Source organism: Zootoca vivipara, chromosome 2 (assembly GCF_963506605.1).
Source record: "Zootoca vivipara chromosome 2, rZooViv1.1, whole genome shotgun sequence".
NCBI classification, from domain to species: Eukaryota; Metazoa; Chordata; class Lepidosauria; order Squamata; family Lacertidae; genus Zootoca; species Zootoca vivipara.
Window position 1 is genome coordinate 1,501,095 of NC_083277.1, and position 22,961 is coordinate 1,524,055.

Genomic DNA, 22,961 nt, shown 5'->3' on the forward strand with positions numbered 1-22,961 from the left:
ACAAGTGGTTATTATTATTATTATTATTATTATTATTATTATTATTATTATAGTTCATATACCACCCTATACCCGGAGGTCTCAGGGCAGTTCAACAACAATCCAATAACACCTCCAAGTAAAGGGACCCCTGATCATTAGGTCCAGTCGCGGACGACTCTAGGGTTGCGGCGCTTTACTGGCCGAGGGAGCCGGCATACAGCTTTCAGGTTATGGAGCCAGCATGACTAAGTCGCTTCTGGCGAACCAGAGAAGCGCATGTAAACGCCGTTTACCTTCCCGCTGGAGCGGTACCTATTTATCTACTTGCACTTTGACATGCTTTCGAACTGCTAGGTTGGCAGGAGCTGGGACCAAGCATCGGGAGCTCACCCCGTCACAGGGATTCGAACCGCTGACCTTCTGATTGGCAAGCCCTAGGCTCTGTGGTTTAACCCACAGCGCCACCCGCGTCCCAAAGGCCTGGTTAAAAAGGAACGTTTTTGCCTGGCACCTAAAGGTGCGTAATGAAGGTACCAGGCAAATTTCCCTGGGGAGAGTATTCCACAGACAGGGAGCCACTGCAGAGAAGGCCGCGTTCTTGTGTTGCGACCCTCCGGACCTCTCAAGGAGGAGGCACACGAAGAAGGACTTTGGAGGATGATCTCAGGGTCCGGGTAGGTTCATATAGGAAGAGGTATTGTATTCCTGAGCCTTTAAGGTTCAGAAGTGCAGGGTCCCTTCTGGAGAGTCGTAGCTGCCTCCCTCACAGCCTTTTAACCCTTTTAACATTATGCAACCTTCTAAGAGTATACCCCAAAAAACTTAATAATAAAGGAGGTATTTCAATGTTGTACGTGGGCAAATGGTTTGCTCCAGTCAATGCCCACTTTAAGAGTGGCTTGAGCTGTGCTTTCATTGAAGTTATTTGGAATTGCTAAAGCCGTCCAAGTTGGCGGCCACCGTGGCCTCTTGTGGCAGGGAGTTCCACAGTTTAGCCCTGCGCTGCATGAAGAAGTCCTTTATTCTATCTGTCTTGAATCTTCCAACATTCAGCTTCCTTGAATGCCCACCAGTTCCAGCATTATGAGAGAGGGAGAAAGACTCTCTCTCTCTCTCTCTCTCTCTCTCTCCAGGCCAGACATAGTTTTATGAATTTATCTCAATTCCCCTGCTTAATCGCCATTTCAGTCTAAATTAAAAAGTCCTTTCTCCACAGAGGAGTCGCTCCACCCCCTTTATCGTTTTGGTGCCTCTTTTCCGAACTTCCCAAATCTCGCAACTCCCATGCATCTTCTCTCTCCTCCCCACCTGGACGTGAGTTCTTGGGAGAAGGGGGACCTCTGCCCCTCTTTCCCACCCGGAGGCTGGAAAGGGGCCGCGCGCCCTATAAATAGTCTGGGATATATATAATAGGAAGGAATGCCGCCGAGGCGCGCGTAAAAGGGGGTGGCGCGCCTGGCCACCCACGCGCGTGTCTGCTGCCGGCACACGCGCGCGCCACGGTTCACACGTCCCATCGCTACGCACTGCAGGCGAGGCGGCGTCTGCCCTCCGCGTCCATCAGTTTGTGGGGCCGAAGCCGAGGCTGGTCTTTCTGCTAAACTCATCTCTGCCTGTTAGCTGGAGAAGGCGGCTGTGATGTGTGTATATATTTTTTTTAATAATTTGGGTTTAGGACTCGAACTTGGATGGTCGCCCCTTTGGAATTCCAGCCCGGGCACGCGGAGCCTTGGCTGGCTCAGGATGCGTCTCCCAACCTCCCCACTCCAGCCTTGCCTGATTTTGGACCCCCCCCCCCCGCCCCACCATACAACAAAGCATGGGACCCCCCTCTTCATTTTTTTTCCCTGGGAAGGAAAGTGCAAACAGCCTCTGGACAGCAGAATTAATTCCCCCCTTTAGCTTGGTTTTTTTTTTTTTCAAATGACTCCACCAGGCCTAGGCATCCTAAGAAAGGGGGCTGGCCCCTCCCCGCCGGCCTTGTCTGCGTTTAGAATCTTGGAACTGTAGAGTTGGAATGTACCCAAGGGTCATCTAGTCCACCCCCTGCAGTGCAAGAATTATAGCTTTAAAATTGAATTATGAAATGCACCCCTTCTTTGCTTCCCCCAGCAAGGCTGCACACCCAATTTTTTCCCCTGGGAATGAATCTGCAAGCAGATTCTGGACCCCAGACTCCCACCCCACACTTGCTCCTTGCAAATGACTCCGCCAGGCCTTGGCGTCCTAAGAAAGGGGGTGGCGGCTTCCCTCAAAACACCCTCCCCCTTCCCCAGCAGGTCGCGCCTGGAAAAAGTCGTGTTTTTTTTTCCTGGCTGCAAATTCCAGCCGGCGAAATTGCGAACAGCTGGCCGTCGGGCGCAGCTGGGGGGGCATGTTGTCGAGCAGGACACCTGGGTTCTGGTGGGTGGGCGGAGTAAGAAAAATGACCAATGCATTTTCATTGATTCATAAAATTGTAGAGTTGGAAGGGACACCCAAGGGTCATCTAGCCCAACCCCCTGCAGTGCAGGAATCTCAGCTAAAGATAAAAGAAATTTTGTGGGCCAGGCTTCTTTTTTGGGGAACTGCTGTCCATAACAGAATCACGATCCTTGCTCAGGACTTAACAAAAAAGAAAAGAAAAGAAAGAGAGCCTCTTGGCTTGATCCCAAATCTTTTTATTACCCAAAGTTTTTTGCTGCTACTTCTTGGAGAGGGAGCAGAGAATTCTCTCTCTCCCCCCCCCCCCTCAAATTCTTTCCTCTGAGAGCATTTCCGAAGCTTAAATTTCAAAGCCTGCTAAGTTGGATCGGACCCCCCAAAGGCCTTCTCTGCCCTCTTGCAGCGGGTTGGACTAGATGACCCTTGGTCCCCTTGCAACTTGACGGGTCCAGGATTCTATGAATTGGGCAGTTGCTTTGGCCATTGATCCATGGGGCAAGACCTACCAGTACCAGGGATGAGCTTCTGGGCCTGGCATTCTTGTGCAGATCGTGTTCTTGCTAATAAAAAGTTAACTCCGACTTGCACACTCCTGACAGTATCCCCAAAGAGCCGTTGCTGCCAACCAGTGGAGGCAATATTGAGTTCTCTGGCTGGAGCAATGATCTGACTTAGTGGATGGCAGCTTCTGGCGTTCCTTGCAGACGCCAGGGCAATTTGGACAGCGATTTAAATAAAATTCATCATACTTGCCACGAACGGCTCAGGACTGCAATACCTCAAGCACCACCTCTTCCCATATCAACCTACCCGGACCCTGAGATCATCTTTTGAGGCCCCCCTTCGTGTGCCTTCTCCTCCAGAGGTCTGGAGAGAACAGGCCTTCTCTGCAGTGGCTCCCCGTCTGTGGAATGCTCTCCCCAGGGAAGTTCACCTGGCGCCTTCATTATACAGCCTTAGGCACCAGACAAAAATGTTCCTTTTTAACCAGGCCTTTGGTTGACCTGATCAACATCCCATACCCTTTTAAAATGTGACTCTTTTTTGGGGCGGTGTTATTGGGTTATTGAAGGAGTGTCTCCACCCCCATCGCTCTGCCCGGACACTGAGGTCCAGCGCTGAGGGCCTTCTGGCGGTTCCCTCCCTGTGAGAAGCCAAGTTACAGGGAACCAGGCAAAGGGCCTTCTCGGTGGTGGCACCCTCCCTGTGGAACGCCCTCCCACCAGATGTCAAAAAGAAAAACAACTACCAGACTTTCAGAGGACATCTGAAGGCAGCCCTGTTTAGGGAAGCTTTTAATGTTTAATAGATTATTGTATTTTAATACTTCTGTTGGAAGCCGCCCAGAGTGGCTGGGGAAACCCAGCCAGATGGGCAGGGTATTAATAATAATAATAATAATAATAATAATAATAATAATAATAATAATAATATGTTGTTGTTGTTGTTGTTATTTTGATTTTATATATTGTGATATTTTTGAGACCTCCGGGAATAGGGTAGTGGTATATAAATAATATCCTGCCAACCTAGCAGTTTGAAAGCACATCAAAATGCAAGTAGATAAATAGGAACCGCTACAGCGGGAAGGTAAATGGTGTTTCCGTGCGCTGCTCTGGTTTGCCAGAAGCGGCTTTGTCATGCTGGCCACATGACCTGGAAGCTGTACGCCGGCTCCTTCGGCCAATAATGCGAGATGAGCGCGCAACCCCAGAGTCGGTCACGACTGGACCTAATGGTCAGGGGTCCCTTTACCTTTACCTTTATATAAATAATAATTATAATTATAATAATAAAAAAAAATTGAAGAAAGGGGTGACTCTTCTATTGCTGGAGAATCATAGTCAAGGAATCATATTGTTATAGAGTTGGAAGGGACCCCTAGGGGTCCTCTAGCCCAACCCTAGCAATGCAGGAATTGCATGTAACAAGGAAGGAGATTCCACCAGCTAATGTTAAGCAGACTGCATCATAACCTCTGTGCTCTTATTTTCTGTTGGAAGCCACTCAGAATGTCTGGGGCAACCCAGTTGGATGGGTGAGGTTTAATTATTATTATTATTATTATTCGTCCTGGTTCTGGTCCTGGAAATTTCCTAAATTTCCTAAGAGCCATTCCCGTGGAACAGACTCCTTCGATAGAGGTCGGACGCCGGACGGCCATCTGCCAGGGATTCTCTAGCCCTGCATCCCAGGGGGTTGGACTAGATGACCCCTGGGGGAAATCCCTTCCAACTCTGCTATGCTATGATTCTCACAGGAGAGAGGAAGGGGAACCAGAGAGGCGTTTGCTGTCATACCAGACAGGAGGAGGAGGCGGCGGAGGAGATCAGGTGCCGCACTTGACACTTCAAGTTTTTCCAGACTTTGAGAAAGGAGCCAGCGGAATCCAGTGGGGGCGTTTTGCTGGAAAAACGCACCTCCTTCGCGAGCCAAGCGCCTCTCCCTGGCTGGCTGTTGGGGTCGCGATGCAGCCCTAATAAGAAAAGACCTTCCCCAAATCCACAACATTCCCCCCAAAAATAGCATGGGTCTGGGGGCTTGGGGAGGGGGGTGGTTTCTCCGTGAGCGCGGTGCGCGCGTTTGCGCTCCATGCGAGAATGTGGGTCTGTCACTTCTGGGGCTCCGGAGGGAGGAGTTGAGCTGCGATTCCTGCATCGCAGGTAGTGTGTGTGTCGGGCTACATGACCCCTGGGGGTCCCTTCCAACTTCTATGTTTCCAAGATTCTCCCTGATCCCAGTAGCTCTTTCTCCCCCCCCCCCCCGCAGCCCAATAATATTTAATGGGACTTCCTCCGCTTCCCGTTTTGGCAGCCAAAATGGTTTTTCAAAAATCAAATGGTTGTGTAGACTCAGGGTAACCCCCCCCCCAGAAGCAGTGGGAGCCGGCTGGGAGGTGGGGGGGGGGGAGAAGGGGCAGGCAAATGGGGAGCCGTCCGTCCATCCCACCCTCTCTTCGGAAAGGGAACACCAGTTTGGGAAACTGTTGGTCGCCCTTCCCAGGGCCGAAAGGGAGAGCTGCGCAGAGACACCGGGGGAGAACCACAGGAACGTAGGATTGTGGAACTGGAAGGGTCCCTGAGGGTCATCTAGCCCAACCCCCTGCAGTGCAGGCATCACGTCGATGGGGAAATCGTGGAAAGTATGACCACCCTGCGTTCCACCCCCACCCCACCCCAAGAGGGCTGAGCTGCATTTGCTGAATGGCTGCTCAGGAGGGGGTCAGGGACCTGGAAGGGAAACCAGGGGACAGGGTGGCGTCGAATGCACCGCCTGAAGACTCTGCGCTGCAACATTTTGCTGCAGAACACCCCCTTTCCATATGTGCGCGTGTTCACACACACACACACTGATTGAAGCTCCATAGCTCTTCCTTCCCGTGGCCACGCAGAGGGTGCAATGCGTCCTCCAGGATGATGAATAATAATAATAATAATAATAATAATAATAATAATAATAATAATAATAATAATAATTTATTTATACACCGCCCATCTGGCTGGGTTTCCCCAACCACTCTGGGCGGCTTCCAACAAAATATTAAAGTACAATGGTCTGTTAAACATTGAGGGTGATGAGGTCGCCTCAAGCTCTATTCAAAGCTACTCCATGGTTTGTGTTCCTGCATTGCAGGGGGTTGGACTAGATGACCCTTGGGTTCCCTTCCAACAATTCATATATAAAGAAATAGATGCAGTTATACCTCGATTTAAGTACGCTTCGGTTTGAGTACTTTCAGTTTAAATACTCCGTGGACCCGTCTGGAATGGATTAATCCACTTCCCATTACTTTCAATGGGAAAGTTCACTTCAGGTTAAGTACGCTTCAGGTTAAGTACGAACTTCCGGAACCAATTGTGTACTTAAACCGAGGTACCACTGTAGTGGGTTAGGGTTAGGGGAAGAGGCACGGGGGTCTCCCTTTCCTGCTGCAACAAGCTCCCCTGTCCCCAGGGATGCCATTAAGGGGTGCCCCCCAAATATTTCAAGGAGGGGGGTCGGTCTGCCTCAATCTTCTCCATTATTATTCTTGCTCTTGTTATTGTTTTTATTAAGGATTTTCTTGGGTCACAATAGTACAAGCATCGCCCCGCCACATGACATCACATGCATGTTCGGGACCCCCCACCCCACCCCCCAAAAAGTTGGGCAGAACCTGGCGCACCAGGAGAGGCATGGAGAGAGCGGAGCTGCGACAAGTTTCATGCAATCCAGTCAGATGGGCTGTGTACAAATAATATTATTGATTATTGATTATTGATTATCAGTGGTTGGACTTCCTGTCCTTCTCAGCCTCTTGCCCACCTCACAGGGAGGTGGTTTTTGATGGAACCGGGGTGGCTGGGGAGAAGCGTGTAGGTCACCCGCAACTCCTGGGCAGGGAAATTGATCCCAGAAATAGAGAGGTTGGAAAGACGCCGCTTGAGGATTTCTTATCTGTGGTTCTGGGGGCTGGGCTAGATGACCACTGGTGTGCCCAATTCTATATAATTCTAGGATTCTATGTAAGGATAAGGATCACCCAGTCCAACTCCTGGATGCAAGATTGAATAAGAATGGAAGAGTAATGAAAAACAGCAAAATAGCTCGGTCAGCGGAGCGCGAGACTCTCAATCTCAGGTTCGTGGGTTCGAGACCCACCTTGGGCAAAAGATTCCTGCATTGTACGGGGTTGGACTAGATGACCCCTCGGGTTCCCTTCCCATTCTACAATTCTGTGATTCTAACTGCCACTGAGGGACCTTGCGTGCAGTGCGGGAGGAGAGCTTGGCAAAAGTTTCCTGGCGCTGTAAAAAATGGACGGTACATATAACCTGCAAGGCTCCCCCCTCCCCCCCAGGACTGAGAGGTGTGGGGGCTCAAATAGGCGATGAGCAGAGAGGGATGGGGGGGCGCCTCTTGTATGCCCTCTTCTCACCCCTCTGTCGCAGCAGCAGTAGGACGACCCTCACCCAGGGATGCCAACTTGAATAAAATATGGGGGGGACGGGAACACGACAGGCTGGTAAACCTCGCTCCCGTAATCAATCACATTGAATGGACGTTCAGCCATTGAATGGATTCTCCTTCCTTGGAGGTATTTAAGCAGAGGTTGGCTGGTCATCTGTCATGGATGCTTTAGTTTTGATTTCTTCAATGTAGGGGGTTGGACTGGATGACCCTCGGGGGTCCCTTCCAACTCCACAATTCTATGATCTATGATTCTAGGGACCTCCATGGGCAGGGAGATACACCGCTCAGGTGCCACCACCGAGAAGGCCCTCCCTGCTGGACCACCCCCCTAGCTCTGCCCATCTTGGTACCCGAGGATGTCTATAGGGAGGAAGGAGGAGGCCTCTCGGATATTTGGGACCCGAGTCAATAACAGTATAAGCCAGGGGTCGGCAAACTTTTTCAGGGGGGGCCCGGTCCACTGTCCCTCACACCTTGTGGGGGGCCAGACTATATTTTGAAGAAAAAAAATGAATGATTTCCTATGCCCCACAAATAACCCAGAGATGCATTTTAAATAAAAGGACACATTCTACTCATGTAAAAACATGCTGCTTCCCGGACCGTCCGTGGGCTGGATTGAGAAGGGGATTGGGCCACATCTGGCCCCCGGGCCTTAGTTTGGGGAACCCTGGTATAAGCCTTTGGCCACCATCGGAGTCATGCCTACTTGGAAGTATGTCCTTTTGAGTGCAATGGGCCTTGCTCCCAGGTAAGTGGGGTCCAGCAAGAAGCTGTTTTCCACGTGAGGGCCGCTGTCCTTTCAAGGCAACCTTTCAAGGGCCGGTGATGGTGGACGGGGCAAGACGAGTTGGGGAGGTGGAGAGGCGAGAAGGTGTGGGGTGTGGAGGTGTGTGTATCCCACCCCACCTGTGCCCCCGCGCCCTCTGCTGCACCCCCGTCTCTCCCAGTGGTAAGCTTCGCGCCCAGCCGCTCACCCCACGCCACCCTCCCGTCCAGTTGGCACCCAAAGGCATCGGCTCGGATTTCCCTCGGAACAATAACAAGTCTGGGGAAGCCATCAGGAGCTGATGGGGGGGGAGTGGGGGAGGCACACGCCGAGGGATGATGGCTTGGCCAGATGCGGGACGGGGAGCGCCAGGGGGGCCGGGCACAAAACCGACGGCGGGCCACTGCAGAGCCAGAGAGGCCCCTGGATCATGCGCTGCGTCTCTGCGCAGAGATCTGCCGGCTCTGGGGCGGTGCGGCTGCTGCAGACGCCCCCCACCCGGCAGAAGGAACAGACTTTGCCAAGCCGGCGGAGAAGAGGCGAAATATATATTAGTACCACTGTATTCTACTCTGGTCAAACCTCACCTGGAGTACTGTGTCCAGTTCTGGGCACCACAGTTCAAGAAGGATACTGACAAGCTGGAACGTGTCCAGAGGAGGGCAACCAAAATGGTCAAAGGCCTGGAAACGATGCCTTATGAGGAACGGCTTAGGGAGCTGGGTATGTTTAGCCTGGAGAAGAAAAGGTTAAGGGGTGATATGATAGCCATGTTCAAATATATAAAAGGATGTCATGAAGAGCAGGAGAAAGGTTGTTTTCTGCTGCTCCAGAGAAGCGGACACGGAGCAATGGATTCAAGCTACAGGAAAGAAGATTCCACCTAAACATTAGGAAGAACTTCCTGACAGTAAGAGCTGTTCGGCAGTGGAATTTGCTGCCAAGGAGTGTGGTGGAGTCTCTTTCTTTGGAGGTCTTTAAGCGGAGGCTTGACGGCCATCTGTCAAGAATGCTTTGATGGTTTTTCCTGCTTGGCAGGGGGTTGGACTGGATGGTCCTTGTGGTCTCTTCCAACTCTATGATTCTATGATTCTATGATTCTAAGAATTGCTTAATTGAAGGTCCCACTAGATCCCATAACATCTGTGCTGGGATCTGGGCACACAGATCTGGGATCTTGGGGGAGGTGGATCTGGGATCTTGGGGGAGGTGGAGCTGGGATCTTGGGGCGGTGGATCTGGGATCTTGGGGGAGGTGGATTTTCTGGACCCATTTAGGCCTGGATTCAGCACTGGGATGACTATCACCATCATCATCTCTCAGCCACTTTCCATGCAATCAGCCAAGATGTCCTTCTGGAATCTGGATTAGGATCCCGTGGGCTGGAGTTCCGCAGGATTGCACCTTCTCTACACAGCCCCCCGCTCCGTTCTGTTGGGCATCTGTGTGAAACCACTGGGCAGGGGTCTTCTGCAGTTTGGGGGTCCACTGTCATCCACACAGAGATGACACACAGATGGATGGCCCCTGTCCAGGATGCTTCCGTTGCGACTGCTGAGGGCTGGACTAGATGACCCCTTGGGATCCCTTCCAATGCTCCCATTCTATGATTCTGCAAGGCCCTCACACAAGCAAGGGAGGCGGAGGATAAGCTGAACTGGTTCCTGACCTTGGCAAGAGACTGGATGAGGGCCAGGAAACCGGAGCTTCATCCAGACAAGACAGAGGCGATGTTGGCAGGTGGTTCATCTCTGTTGCTCGGCCAGTTCCAAAGGGAGGAAGGAGCCGGCTGGTGATCTGGGGGTGAGCCTGGGCCTCTTGGGGGCTCAGCCCCTGTCTGGATCTACTGGAAGAATCAAAGATCACCCGTGTGGAAGCAATGATTCTTCAACATCAACTTCGTTGCACTGGTCTTGTTGTTCGGATGCTAAAAAGCAACTATTCTGTTCCAAACCTAAAAATGGAAAGCGTAATGCTGGTGGTCAACAAAAGAGACTCTCAAGGCAAATCTTTTTTAAAAATGTAGCATAAACAGTGACAACTGGGAAACACTGGCTTGCAAGTGCTCCAGTTGGAGAACAGCCTTTACCAAAGGTGTCATGGGCTTTGAAGACACTCGAACTCAGGACGCAAGGGAGAAACGTGCCAAGAGGAAGGCACGCTTGGCAAACCCTCATTGTGATCAGCTCCCGCCCAGAAACCAATGTCCCCACTGTGGAAGGACGTGTGGATTCAAAATTGGCCTCCACAGTCACTCACTGTTAAGGCCGTGTTTATGGAAGACAATCTTACTTGTCTACGAGGGGCTGCCAGAGAGAAAAAGAGGGATGTGGGTGACCTGGCTTCCACCTTCACAGTTAGATTGCTGCATTTTGCCTGCCCCAAGGCATGCCTGGGCTCTGCTTCGGCTTCTCCATTGAGAAAAAGGAAGCTTTTTGTTTCCTGCCTGCTCGAGAGAGCAGCCAGCGGCGCAGAGACTGCCTCTCAGTAAATAAATACGGGCAATGCCAGGGAATTTCGTCCTCAGGCTGGGTACCTTCAAAGCACGTCTGGAGCTCATGAAATCTTGCCTGGCTCTCGTGATGCTGAAACTCGCCCACACCCCGTGAAGCTGAAAGGCCTTGTTCGCGCAGCACAGTGTTAACCTATGGAACCTGCTGCCACAAGAGAAGACTAGGGATGGCTGCTAACCAAGGTGGCTGTGCTCTGGCTCCACAGTCCAGCGTAGCAATCCCAGTTGCTGGAAACTGCAGCAGGGGAGAGGGTCCTTGGGTTCGAATCCTGATTGTGGGTTTCTCCTGGGGTGCACCTGGTCGGCCGCTGTGAGAAGTAGATGGGCCACCGGCTTAATCCGGCAGAAATTTATTGCATTCTTATGTTGTGCACTAAATGTCTTCCTTGACTGGGTGGAAGACAGAGAGAGAATGTAGAAAACTAACTTACTGTTGTTGTTGTTTAGTCGTGTCCGACTCTTCGTGACCCCCTGGACCAGAGCACGCCAGGCACTCCTGTCTTCCACTGCCTCCTGCAGTTTGGTCAAACTCATGTTCGTAGCTTCGAGAACACTGTCCAACCATCTCGTCCTCTGTCGTCCCCTTCTCCTTGTGCCCTCCATCTTTCCCAGCATCAGGGTCTTTCCCAGGGATTCTTCTCTTCTCATGAGGTGGCCAAAGTATTGGAGCCTCAGCTTCAGGATCTGTCCTTCCAGTGAGCACTCATGGCTGATTTCCTTCAGAATGGATAAGTTTGATCTTCTTGCAGGCCATGGGACTCTCAAGAGTCTCCTCCAGCACCATAATTCAAAAGCATCAATTCTTTGGCGATCAGCCTTCTTGATGGTCCAGCTCTCACTTCCATACATCACTACTGGGAAAACCATAGCTTTAACTATACAGACCTTTGTCGGCAAGGTGATGTCCCTGCTTTTTAAGATGCTGTCTAGGTTTGTCATTGCTTTTCTCCCAAGAAGCATGTGTCTTTTAATTTCGTGACTACTGTCACCATCTTCCTGACAGTAAGAGCTGTTTGACAGTGGAATTTGCTGCCAAGGAGTGTGGTGGAGTCTCCTTCTTTGGAGGTCTTTAAGCGGAGACTTGACAGCCATCTGTCAGGAATGCTTTGATGGTATTTCCTGCTTGGCAGGGGGTTGGACTGGATGGCCCTTGTGGTTTCTTCCAACTCTATGATTCTATGATTCTATGATCTGCAGTGATCATGGAATCCAAGAAAGTAAAATCTCTCACTGCCTCCATTTCTTCCCCTTCTATTCCATTAACTTACTGTACAAAGGGCCAAATGTACAGCTGTTGCTTGACTAACGTTTGCCTCTGGCCCCGCCCACCACCACCACCGGCCCTTGAAAGGTTGCCTTGAAAGGACGACGGCCCTCAAGGCCAACCCCACTTACCTGGGAGCAAGCCCCATTGCACTCAAAAGGACATACTTCCAAGTAGGCATGACCCGGATGGTGGCCAAAGGCTTATACTGTTAACGACTCAGTTCCCAAATATCCGAGAGGCCTCCTTTCTGGGGTTGGGCTAGATGATTCTTTGGGTTCTCAATTCTATGATTCCGTTTCATAAAATCTATACTCACTGCTTGATTTTAAAATGAGAAAATAAACAACCCTAAAAGTAGTTTACGGAAGAGAGAAAAGCAATAAGAAAAGGGAAAATTAACAGCAATCCCTTAAGGCTTTTGAAAAAATTAAAATGGCAATTAAAAAACAAATGTTCTTAGTGGCCCTTTCCCTAAAAGTAAGTGGCCTCAATAGAGAAGGAGGTTTGTGTCCAGTGGCTGGTTCTGTAAGCTCACCTACAGCAGGAAGGATAACATGGCAAGATAGTGAAATAATAATCCTAATAATCGTAGAAAGATTGAAAAGAATCATAGAATGGTAGAGTTGGAGGGGACTACAGGGGTCACTTAGTCCAACCCCCTGCATTGGAGGAATCCATGACCCTAAGACTGAGAGAGGGATGTGCTCTATCAGGTAAATTCCACAGTGGTAGAGTATTCACATGTTGTTGTTTAGTCGTTTAGTCGTGTCCGACTCTTCGTGACCCCATGGACCAGAGCACGCCAGGCACTCCTGTCTTGCACTGCCTCCCGCAGTTTGGTCAAACTCATGTTCGTAGCTTCGAGAACACTGTCTAACCATCTTGTCCTCTGTCGTCCCCTTCTCCTAGTGCCCTCCATCTTTCCCAACATCAGGGTCTTTTCCAAGGATTCTTCTCTTCTCATGAGGTGGCCAAAGTATTGGAGCCTCAGCTTCACGATCTGTCCTTCCAGGGAGCACTCAGGGCTGATTTCCTTAAGAATGGATAGGTTTGATCTTCTAGCAGTCCATGGGACTCTCAAGAGTCTCCTCCAGCACCATAATTCACATGTACAGCTCTCTAAATCACCCAGTCAGTCTTGACAAAGCAAAATAACCTTTTAAGCAGGTGCCAAAAAGAGCTCAGTGGAGGCGCCTGCCCGCCGGCTGTCAAGTGGCAGGGCGTTCCAAAGTGCATTGGTGCTGCTGCCCCACTGAAATAGATGCGGTTCTCACAAATACAGAGCGGGTCCTTATGTTGAAGGCCTTCATGCTGTGATGAACAGGTGACTCTCCTTGGAGGTTTTTAAGCCAAGATTGTATGCTTTAGCTGAGATTGCAAGGGGTTGGACTGGATGACCCTTGGGTCCCTTCTAATTCTATGATGACCCCCACACACACCTTGCGGCGTCTTGTGTGGTGCGTGCAGCTGCCTGTTCCCTGCGTTTCCTCCTCCCTCCTCCTCCCTCTTTCCTCGCTGGCGGTGTGCACAGGCGTGTGCCCAGCATCCGCCTGGCCGGGATCCACCTCCCGGCGCCAAACAAAGACTCTTTTTTCACGGCTCAGAGAGAGGAGATCGGAATGCTGATTGCTTTGGGCACACCTGAGATGCCAGCCTCCTTCCCATTCCCATGCAGCCTCCAGGCTCTTGGAGGGCCCCACATTTGTGGGGGGGGAGGGTGTTGTTCCATGGGGACCCCCTTTGTGGCACGCTGAGGGAGCAGCGAGACTGGGAGGGTCAAGGACCGGACCGGTGGTGACCCCGTGTGGGTTTGAGAGGTAGCGTGGCTCAGTGGTTAGAGAGAGAGCATCAGGCACAACTGTGTGAATGAGGAGGAGGAGGCTGCGCGGAGCCTGTGAAGACTGTCCTTCCTTCCTTCCCGCCAGATTCTGGAAGCCCCCCATTCGCTGATTCCCGAGTTTCCTTCCTCCAGCAAATTGCAATGCAATTCTGGGCTGCATCAATAGGAGTATAGCATTTAGATCAAGGGAAGTAATAGTACCACTGTATTCTGCTCTGGTCAGACCTCACCTGGAATACTGTGTCCAGTTCTGGGCACCACATAGGGAGCTGGGTATGTTTAGCCTGGAGAAGAGAAGGTTAAGGGGTGATATGATAGCCATGTTCAAATATATAGAAGGATGTCATACAGAGGAGGGAGAAAGGTTGTTTTCTGCTGCTCCAGAGAAGCGGACATGGAGCAATGGATTCAAGCTACAAGAAAGAAGATTCCACCTAAACATTAGGAAGAATTTCCTGACAGTAAGAGCTGTTCGACAGTGGAATTTGCTGCCAAGAGTGTGGCAGAGTCTCCTTCTTTGGAGGTCTTTAAGTGGAGGCTTGACAGGCATATGTCAACAATGCTTTGATGGTGTTTCCTGCTTGGCAGGGGGTTGGACTGGATGGCCCTTGTGGTCTCTTCCAACTCTATGATTCCATGATTTTATGATAATCAGATTCTCTTCACCTTTCGCCCGACCCTCCCCACTTGTTCGAAGGGGCTGCCTTGGCTGATCCGTGCAGGGTTGCCACCTTTCCCGACTGGCTCTGCTCCTGTGCCAGTTTGTGCAAAAAGCAGGAAGATGAGCGAGAGCAGGGTATTTGGACCCGACCAGCAGGCTCTCCTGAAAGCAGAGGAGCAGGGCCAGGGGAAAAAGTTGGCAACTTAAGAGCAGCAGGAAGGGTCTGCGTGGGGTGAGGTGGGGGGCGGCAGGCCAGGTTTGTAACCCCCACATTTCCCATCTTCTCCTCTTCCCTCCTGCAGCCGAACCGGTGGACGTCTTGAAAGTGTTGCAGCTTCAGAACCAGCCCGAGGGCGTCCGCAAGACCACGGGCTTCTGCCCCAAGAGGCGCTCAGGATCGGGGCCCGATGTGGCCTACCGGATATCAAGGCAGGCGCAGATCAGCGCTCCCACCCGGCAGCTTTTCCCAGGTACGCAAGCGAAGTCTGTGTGTTTGGGGGTTCCTGTCACTTCCCCTCAATTTAGCCCAGGAGATAACACTGACTTCCAGGTTTGCAGTGTTTGAGAACCAAGGTGTCTGAGAACCAAGGTATCTGTATAAAGGGACCCCTGTACTTTAAATGTGCCAATGCTTCTCGTAGCTTAGACCCAGCCAGGTGGGCAGAATATTATTATTATTCATTCTTATTATGTGGGAAGCCTCCAAAATCATCCCTTTTATGGAAGGAAATGGGGGTCCCTGCAGTACAGTAACCGAGTGGCAAAGGTAAATTACAAGAATTGGCAGAAATGGCTTATTTAACAAATAATTTGAGGGGCAAATCAAAACAAAAATTGGCAGAAAATTGGGAAAGGTATAAAATATACCTTCAAAAGTATAGGTGTTAGTATTTGGTTGAATTTGAAGAATATTGGGGAAAGATAAGATTTAGATTTGAAGTTTGGTACATTAGAAGGTAAGGGCGTATTAGAAAATTGCAATAGAGATTCATACTGTGTTATGTGCGTTCGTCTTTAAAACCAAAATATACACCAGGAATTGACAGACAGGAAGTCCGTTAGGTGAATTAAAAACAAGTATAGAGGACATTGAATAGGCTCTCCTTCTCCTCCTATTCTCAATGTAGGGGAAAAGTAAGAGAAAAAACGACACAGACACTTAGATACAGTAAAAATATATTATTTAATGTATTCATATTATTGTTTAGTACATTTGTTATTGTTGTTTTAAAATATTTGGTTTAAACAGTATTAAAGATGGAAAAAATGAGAAAGGAAGAGAAGGGGGGTAGGGAAATGGGAGGGAAGGAGAGGGAGGGGGATATAGGGTAGTTATAAGTTTGATGTATTTTGATTCTGTATCTCGGTTGGAAAGTTTTGTATTTTGTATTCATATGTATTGGAAAAATAAAATTTATACAATTTTTTTAAAAAAACACCCCTTTTGTGGGGTTTGGTGGGTGTTGTGGAGCCCTCTTTAAACCCTCCCTCTGCTCTCCCCTCTCCCCCAGGCAAATTCCCAGAGGATTTCTCCATCATGGCTCTGGTGAAGCCCAAATCCGGACTCCAGGCGTTCCTCCTCTCCATCTACAACCAGCATGGCACCCAGCAGTTGGGGGTGGAGTTGGGCCGCTCCCCCGTCTTCCTCTATGAGGACCAGAGTGGGCGCCCTGCCCCAGAGGACTACCCCATCTTCCGAGGGGTCAACCTGGCCGACGGCAAGTGAGTGGCTCCCCCCCGACTTCCTTCTCTGCCCCCTCCATCGTCCCACTGCAGGGGGAAGGCCTTTGATATTATGGTTAAAACATACAACGCTAGACAATTACAGAATATAAAAATCAAAAATAAAACAAACACTCAGAGAATCGTCTCTGAATACAGCAACAGAACTCCTCAAAGTGTATTAATAATAATAATAATAATAATAATAATAATAATAATAATAATTTTTTATTTATACCCCGCCCTCCCCAGTCAAGAACCGGGCTCAGCGCGGCTCACACCAACAGAATTACAGTAAAACATAAAAACAATTAATTAAAATACAGATTAAAATACAGTATTAAAATTTAAAGTGCAGCCTCATTTCAAGTAGTCCATAAATCCAAGCCATGAGGGAGGAAAACACAGGGGTCAGGCTGAGTCTAACCCAAAGGCCAGGCGGAACAGCTCTGTCTTGCGGGCCCTGCGGAAAGATGACAAATCCCGCAGGGCCCTGGTCTCCTGGGAAAGAGCGTTCCACCAAGTTGGGGCCAGTACTGAAAAGGCCCTGGCTCTAGTAGAGGCCAATCTTGCCATCTTATGGCTCGGGATCTCCAGAGTATTGTTGTTTGTGGACCTTAAGGTCCTCCACGGGGCATACCAGGAGAAGCGGTCCCGTAGGTACGAGGGTCCCAAGCCGCATATGAGAAAACCACCACAATTTTAACAAACACCAAATATAATGCATGTTGTTGTTGTTGTTGTTGTTGTTGTTGTTGTTGTTGTTTAGTCATTTAGTCATGTCCGACTCTTCGTGACCCCATGGACCATAGCACGCCAGGCACTCCTGTCTTGCACTGCCTCCCGCAGTTTGGTCAAACTCATGTTCGTAGCTTCAAGAACACTGTCCAACCATCTTGTCCTCTGTCGTCCCCTTCTCCTAGTGCCCTCCATCTTTCCCAACATCAGGGTCTTTTCCAGGGAGTCTTCTCTTCTCATGAGGTGGCCAGAGTATTGGAGCCTCAGCTTCAGGATCTGTCCTTCCAGTGAGCACTCAGGGCTGATTTCCTTAAGAATGGAGAGGTTTGATCTTCTTGCAGTCCATGAGACTCTCAAGAGTCTCCTCCAGCACCATAATTCAAAAGCATCAATTCTTCGGCGATCAGCCTTCTTTATGGTCCAGCTCTCACTTCCATATACTGTAATGCATAGTAACATCCATTGCCTGAGTTGTTGGCCACAAACACACACACACACACACACACACACACACACACACACACACAGTATCAGCAGCAACTATGGTCTACAGGAGTTTATATAAAAGCAAGAGGAGGGGGAAAGAAAAATAATAATTAAAAGATGTGCTTTATACAAACCTTTGGCCTCTTGCTCAACCTGTGATTTCTGTGTCAGTTTTTCCAATAATACTGTATTTTCTGCCAGATTGCACTTTGGCTCTGGTCCGGGGTCAATAATTGCAATGATTTCCGTGTCCTGGCAATGGTCGTTCTTGCACCCGCAGTTAACAGAGATGTGTTACGAGTTCTTTATTTCTAATTCGTGAAATATTGTGACGTGTTTGTAAGAAACCAATATTTGGAAACATCAAGCAGGTCCCTTTGCTGGACTCTTTTCAGCCCCTGCTAAAAACGGTTTTGTTTGTGGGGAATCGTACTGTAGGAAGGAACCTCAAGGATCATCTAGTCCAACCCGCCCTGAAAGAGCTGCTGCCAGTCTGTGTAGACAATACTGATCCAGAGGGACTCACAGTCTTGCTCCATGGGAAGCGCCTTCCTGTGTTTCTACGTAGACCAATGTTGGCAGGTGTTCTAATCTGGTTTTTAGTTTATCAGTTCACTCAAATTATTTTTTGAAGGTTCAATATACTGTAGTTGTTCATTCTTAGCTGTGTTTTCCTGATAGCTCCATTGCTCCATTCTTGTTGTAAACAGTTTTTTTCCCCCATCTACTTTTTACCACCAAGCAGTGTATAAATTCTGAGAAATACAAGGTAAAATGAATTCAACCGCCTTAGGGACTCCACTCTGGAATTGTGTAGGTTTTGCTCCTACACAAAATTGGGAATTGTGTAGGTTTTGCAATTCCCAAAGCCAATGCAATTCTGGGCTGCATCAATAGGAGTATAGCATCTAGATCAGGGGACCCCAAACTAAGGCCCAGGGGCCGGATGCGGCCCAATTACCTTCTAAATCCGGCCCGCGGACGGTCAGGAAATCAACATGTTTTTACATGAGTAGAATGTGTCCTTTTATTTAAAATACACCTCTGGGTTATCTGTGGGGCATAGGAATTCGTTCATTTTTTTTTCAAAATATAGTCCGGCCCCCCACAAGGTCTGAGGGACAGTGGACCGGCCCCCTGCTGAAAAAGTTTGCTGACCCCTGATCTAGATCAAGGGAAGTCATAGTACCACTGTATTCTGCTCTGGTCAGACCTCAGCTGGAATGTGTCCAGTTCTGGGCACCACAGTTCAAGAAGGATACTGACAAGCTGGAACGTGTCCAGAAGAGGGCAACCAAAATGGTCAAAGGCCTGGAAACGATGCCTTATGAGGAACGGCTTAGGGAGCTGGGTATGTTTAGCCTGGAGAAGAGAAGGTTAAGGGGTGATATGATAGCCATGTTCAAATATATATAAAAGGATGTCGTATAGAGGAGGGAGAAAGGTTGTTTTCTGCTGCTCCAGAGAAGCGGACACGGAGCAATGGATTCAAAGTTCAAGAAAGAAGATTCCACCTAAACATTAGGAAGAACTTCCTGACAGTAAGAGCTGTTCGGCAGTGGAATTTGCTGCCAAGGAGTGTGGTGGAGTCTCCTTCTTTGGAGGTCTTTAAGCAGAGGCTTGACAGGCATATGTCAAGAATGCTTTGATGGTGTTTCCTGCTTGGCAGGGGGTTGGACTGGATGGCCCTTGTGGTCTCTTCCGATTCTATGATTCTATGATATCCTGCAAGGCAGGATGGGTTCCTTTCCTCTATAAACCTGTGCAGAAACCACCTGCTTGACTGTTGGACCCTCTCGTGGCCTCATCCTAATTTAATAATAATTTTATTATTTGTACCCCGTCCATCGGACTGGGTTTCCCCAGCCACTCTGTGCAGATTTCAGCACACACACAAAACATAATAAAACACCAAACATTAAAATCTTCCCTGTACAGGGCTGCCTGAGTTCAGATGTCTCCTAAAGGTGGCGTAGTTACTTATCTCCTTGACACCTGATGGGAGGGTTTCCAATAATAATAATAATAATAATAATAATAATAATAATAATAATAATAATAATTGTTGTTGTTATTATTATTATTATTATTATTATTATTATTATTATTTTCCATCCTCCCATTCTGCCAGCGCTGCATTTCAATAAAGTCGAGGGAGTTCCAAACTGCAGGTGGCGCCATACTGAATACCAGCCCCCTTCTTATCCACGTGGAACTGGCATGATTACGCGGTGACTCCGACTTCATGCCGTTCTGTGACTCTGCGATTCCCCCCTATCCAGGTGGCATCGGGTGGCTCTGAGCATCAGCAAGAAGCAGGTGACCTTGATCCTGGACTGCAAGAAGAAAGTGACCCGCCCTTTGCCCCGCGGCAACCAGCCGGCCATCGACACGCGGGGCATCACCGTCTTTGGAACCCGGATCCTGGACGAGGAGGTCTTCGAGGTGGGTGGCCTTTCCCGCTCTCTCCCGCTGCTCCTTCGGCCTGTGGGTGCCAGGCTCTCCAACCTCTTCCTTTGGCTTCCGCCCCGCAGGGTGACATCCAGCAGCTGCTCATCTCCTCCAGCCCCCAAGCAGCCTACGACTTCTGCGAACACTTCAGCCCCGACTGCGACGTGAAGGCCTCGCAGAAGCCCCAAGCGCAGGAGGCCCAGAGGAACCCCAGCAGGCCTGAGGTGAGGTGAGGGGCACGGAGGAGCCAGGTTTCAGGAAAGGGGTCCACGCCTCGCCCCCCCTTCCACCTCCTCAGCATCCTTGCCGGGCAGCGGGGCTTGGGGAAAGGTCTGTTTCCTTCTGGGAGAAGGAACCCAGGAGGCGGTTCTGTGTTCGAATCACGGTATGAACCCTCGCCTGCCCTCCTGGGAGGGGGGTTGTTGTTGAGGGCAGACAGCTGGGAAAGTGGTGACGTCTTTCTAACCCATCCCAAAGGCCCCTGGTTCAAGTTTGGAACTTGGGAGAGATCTGTGCAGACGAGGGTCCAATTCTGTACAGAACAGCTTCCTAGGATGCTAAAGCTGCCCGGACTGTGCCAGGAGAGGGAAAGGAAACTATTTTGCAGGCAGCAAAATGACGCAAAGGAAACACCTTTTCCACGTGCCAGATTCTTAAGGTCAACCACAGCAAAAATCTGCCTCTCTTTCAGAACATCTTCTTTCTTCAGGGAATTTTCCACCTTCGTTCTGACTCAGGGCATTTCGTTCATTCCTTGTGTTTCGGAGCAAGGCCAGGCTCCCCTTTCGGCCAGCCCAAAGATGGAATTGTGGCGTCGGAAGGGACCCTCTGCGGTCATCTAGCCCAACCCCTTGCAATCCAGGAAGCACAGCTAAAGGCTGGCACTGCGATTTCGCCTCCTGGCAGTTCTTAACGCCCCCTTTTGCCGGTGGATATGGAGTGCAGGATTGTGTCCATGTTGCACCTGAAGAGGAAGCAGGTTGCTAAATTGGGGTGATTATTGAGAACGATTTTACATATTGGTATTTTGGTGGACTAGCAATGAGCTCCCTTCGTTATAATGATGAAAGGGCAAGAACTCTCATACACAAGCTTGAGCACATTGTTGACCGTTGGCAACTTTAGCTGTGATTCCTTCATTGCAGGGGGCTGGACTAGATAACTCTTAGGGTCCCTTCCAAAACTGCAATTCTATGAACTTTTCGGAACATTTCAGGTGATCAAAGAAATCTCATTCCATTAACCACCTGCTGCATTTTAACTGATGGATTAAATCTGCTTTCATTTTCATATGTAGAGTGGAAGAGGCTCCAGTTTCTACCACCTGCATTATTAAGCAGCTTGCTTAATCCAGCCAAGGGTTTTTAGTTGATCAATTTAACCAACTAATTGACAGATCAGCTTTGCAAACCTGGTGAATTATCAGTCGGGAAGCGGGCAAATACTGGATTCCCTCTCAAATCGTTTCCTTTTCCTTTTTGAGGTTTCTTAGGATTAACTTTCCCTCCCATGTTTGCTTTTCAGGGGGGTGGCAATGATCAGTGCCACTGAATCCGCAGGAAAAAGCCCCCCCCCAAACATAGCTGCCAAGTTATCCCTTTTTTTAAGGGATTTTCCCTTATGCTGAATAGGCTTCCTCGTGAGAAAAGGGAAAACTTGGCAGCTATGGGGCCCCCAAACCTCTTGCTGGTGTTTCGAAAGGGTGGAGCGCAGGAAACCGCTTGCCACTTCCCCAATCCAGTATTTTTTGGAGTTAAAAAAGAGAGGAGAGTGTCTTCAGGGAGCTCAAAGCCCCCGAGGTTGCACCCCTTGTTTCTAGAAAGGCAGGGAGCACCCAGCACCCGTTTGCGGGAAGGGTTCTCAACCGCTGGGGACTGGCGGATCTCTGCAGCCATTTATGGTTTTTTTGTTCTGTTTTTGAAGAAACCGCTTCTCTTGCTCTCCCTCAGTACTTTGGTGAGGACCTGCAGGACTATGACACCTACCCCTACTATTACGGGCCTAGCGAGGGCGGACTGCCTCTGGGGGGCGCCAGTGAGCAGGTAAAGGGAGCGGTGCCGTGGTGCTCCTCCCCAGAAATGTCCGTCCGTCCGTCCTCGTACCTGAGTCTTGTCCTTGTCATGTGGTTGTGGAATAGTCCACCTGTCTGTCTTGTCCACCTGTCCATCAGTCCGTCCATCCATCCATCCATTTATCAATGTCTATGCATTACCTTGCCTTTAATTTAGCAGCTTGGGGGGCAACCCCCCCCCCACTAGTTTCTTCCAGAGATGAACAGCCAAGGAGAGAGTAGAGTCTGGGGAGTTATCCAGGCAGATTGAGGGAGTGTGGGTTGGGAAATAGTCATTGCTGGAGACTGGCAGGATCATGACTGTCCTTGGGTGGATAATAGCTGAGTTGCAGGCAAACCTTATTATTATTAAAATTCCTTCCAGCAGCACCTTAGAGACCAACTAAGTTTGTCGTTGGCATGAGCTTTCATGTGCATGCACACTTCTTCAGATACTTGCACAGGTATCTGAAGAAGTGTGCCTGCACACGAAGGAAGCCCGCTTGCTCGCTCCTCTAGCAGCCGCAACCCGGGCTTGCGTCGTTCAGCCTGTGTGGAGTTCACTCGCGGTTGCGCTGCATCATATCCCACGTAGTCCATTGGGAACGCCAGAGCCCATGATGCAGCGTGGCCGTGGCTGAAACACGAACATGCATTAGTATCTGGGGCAATGCAGAATCGGTGGGTTAGTTGCAGTGAGGAAAACCACAATCTTACGGGTTTTCTGCAGAAATATATGGAGCTGTAGGCTGTGGAATTCATTCTGAACCAAAACAAAAGACCATAATAAGAAATATCCTTCTGTAGTTCCTATACAAGTGGAAGGCTGTGAATATTTACTTGGAAGTGGGTTTCAGTGGGCTGGTTGAGGAGAAACGCTAAACCATAGTTTAGTGTTTGGAGGGCATGCTCTGCCCCAATTTGGCCACAAGAAGCAGCTCAGAAGTTTTTTCTCCTGTGTTCAGTTAAGCCCACCTTGCTGTGTTTTCCAAACCGGGGGGGGGGGGGAGAGCAACTGTGCTTAGTGCAAAGAAGGCAGCTTCAAACCACAGTTTACGAAGCTCTTCCACTGACGGTGGTTGGGATTAACCACGGTTTAGGGTTTG

The 22,961-nt window shown here is 49.6% G+C and overlaps 1 protein-coding gene across 1 annotated transcript in view; it reads left to right on the forward strand.

Annotated features, from left to right (window-relative positions):
• Positions 1–8,479: 8,479 nt before the first annotated feature.
• The window catches only part of COL11A2 (collagen type XI alpha 2 chain), a 76,137-nt gene continuing 61,655 nt past the window's right edge, over positions 8,480–22,961 (forward strand). The window contains exons 1-6 of the mRNA XM_060272207.1: positions 8,480–8,600; positions 14,711–14,878; positions 15,920–16,130; positions 19,637–19,799; positions 19,889–20,029; positions 21,755–21,847. Of these exons, the coding sequence (XP_060128190.1) occupies positions 8,480–8,600; positions 14,711–14,878; positions 15,920–16,130; positions 19,637–19,799; positions 19,889–20,029; positions 21,755–21,847 (897 nt within the window). The remainder of the gene's footprint in view (positions 8,601–14,710; positions 14,879–15,919; positions 16,131–19,636; positions 19,800–19,888; positions 20,030–21,754; positions 21,848–22,961) is intronic.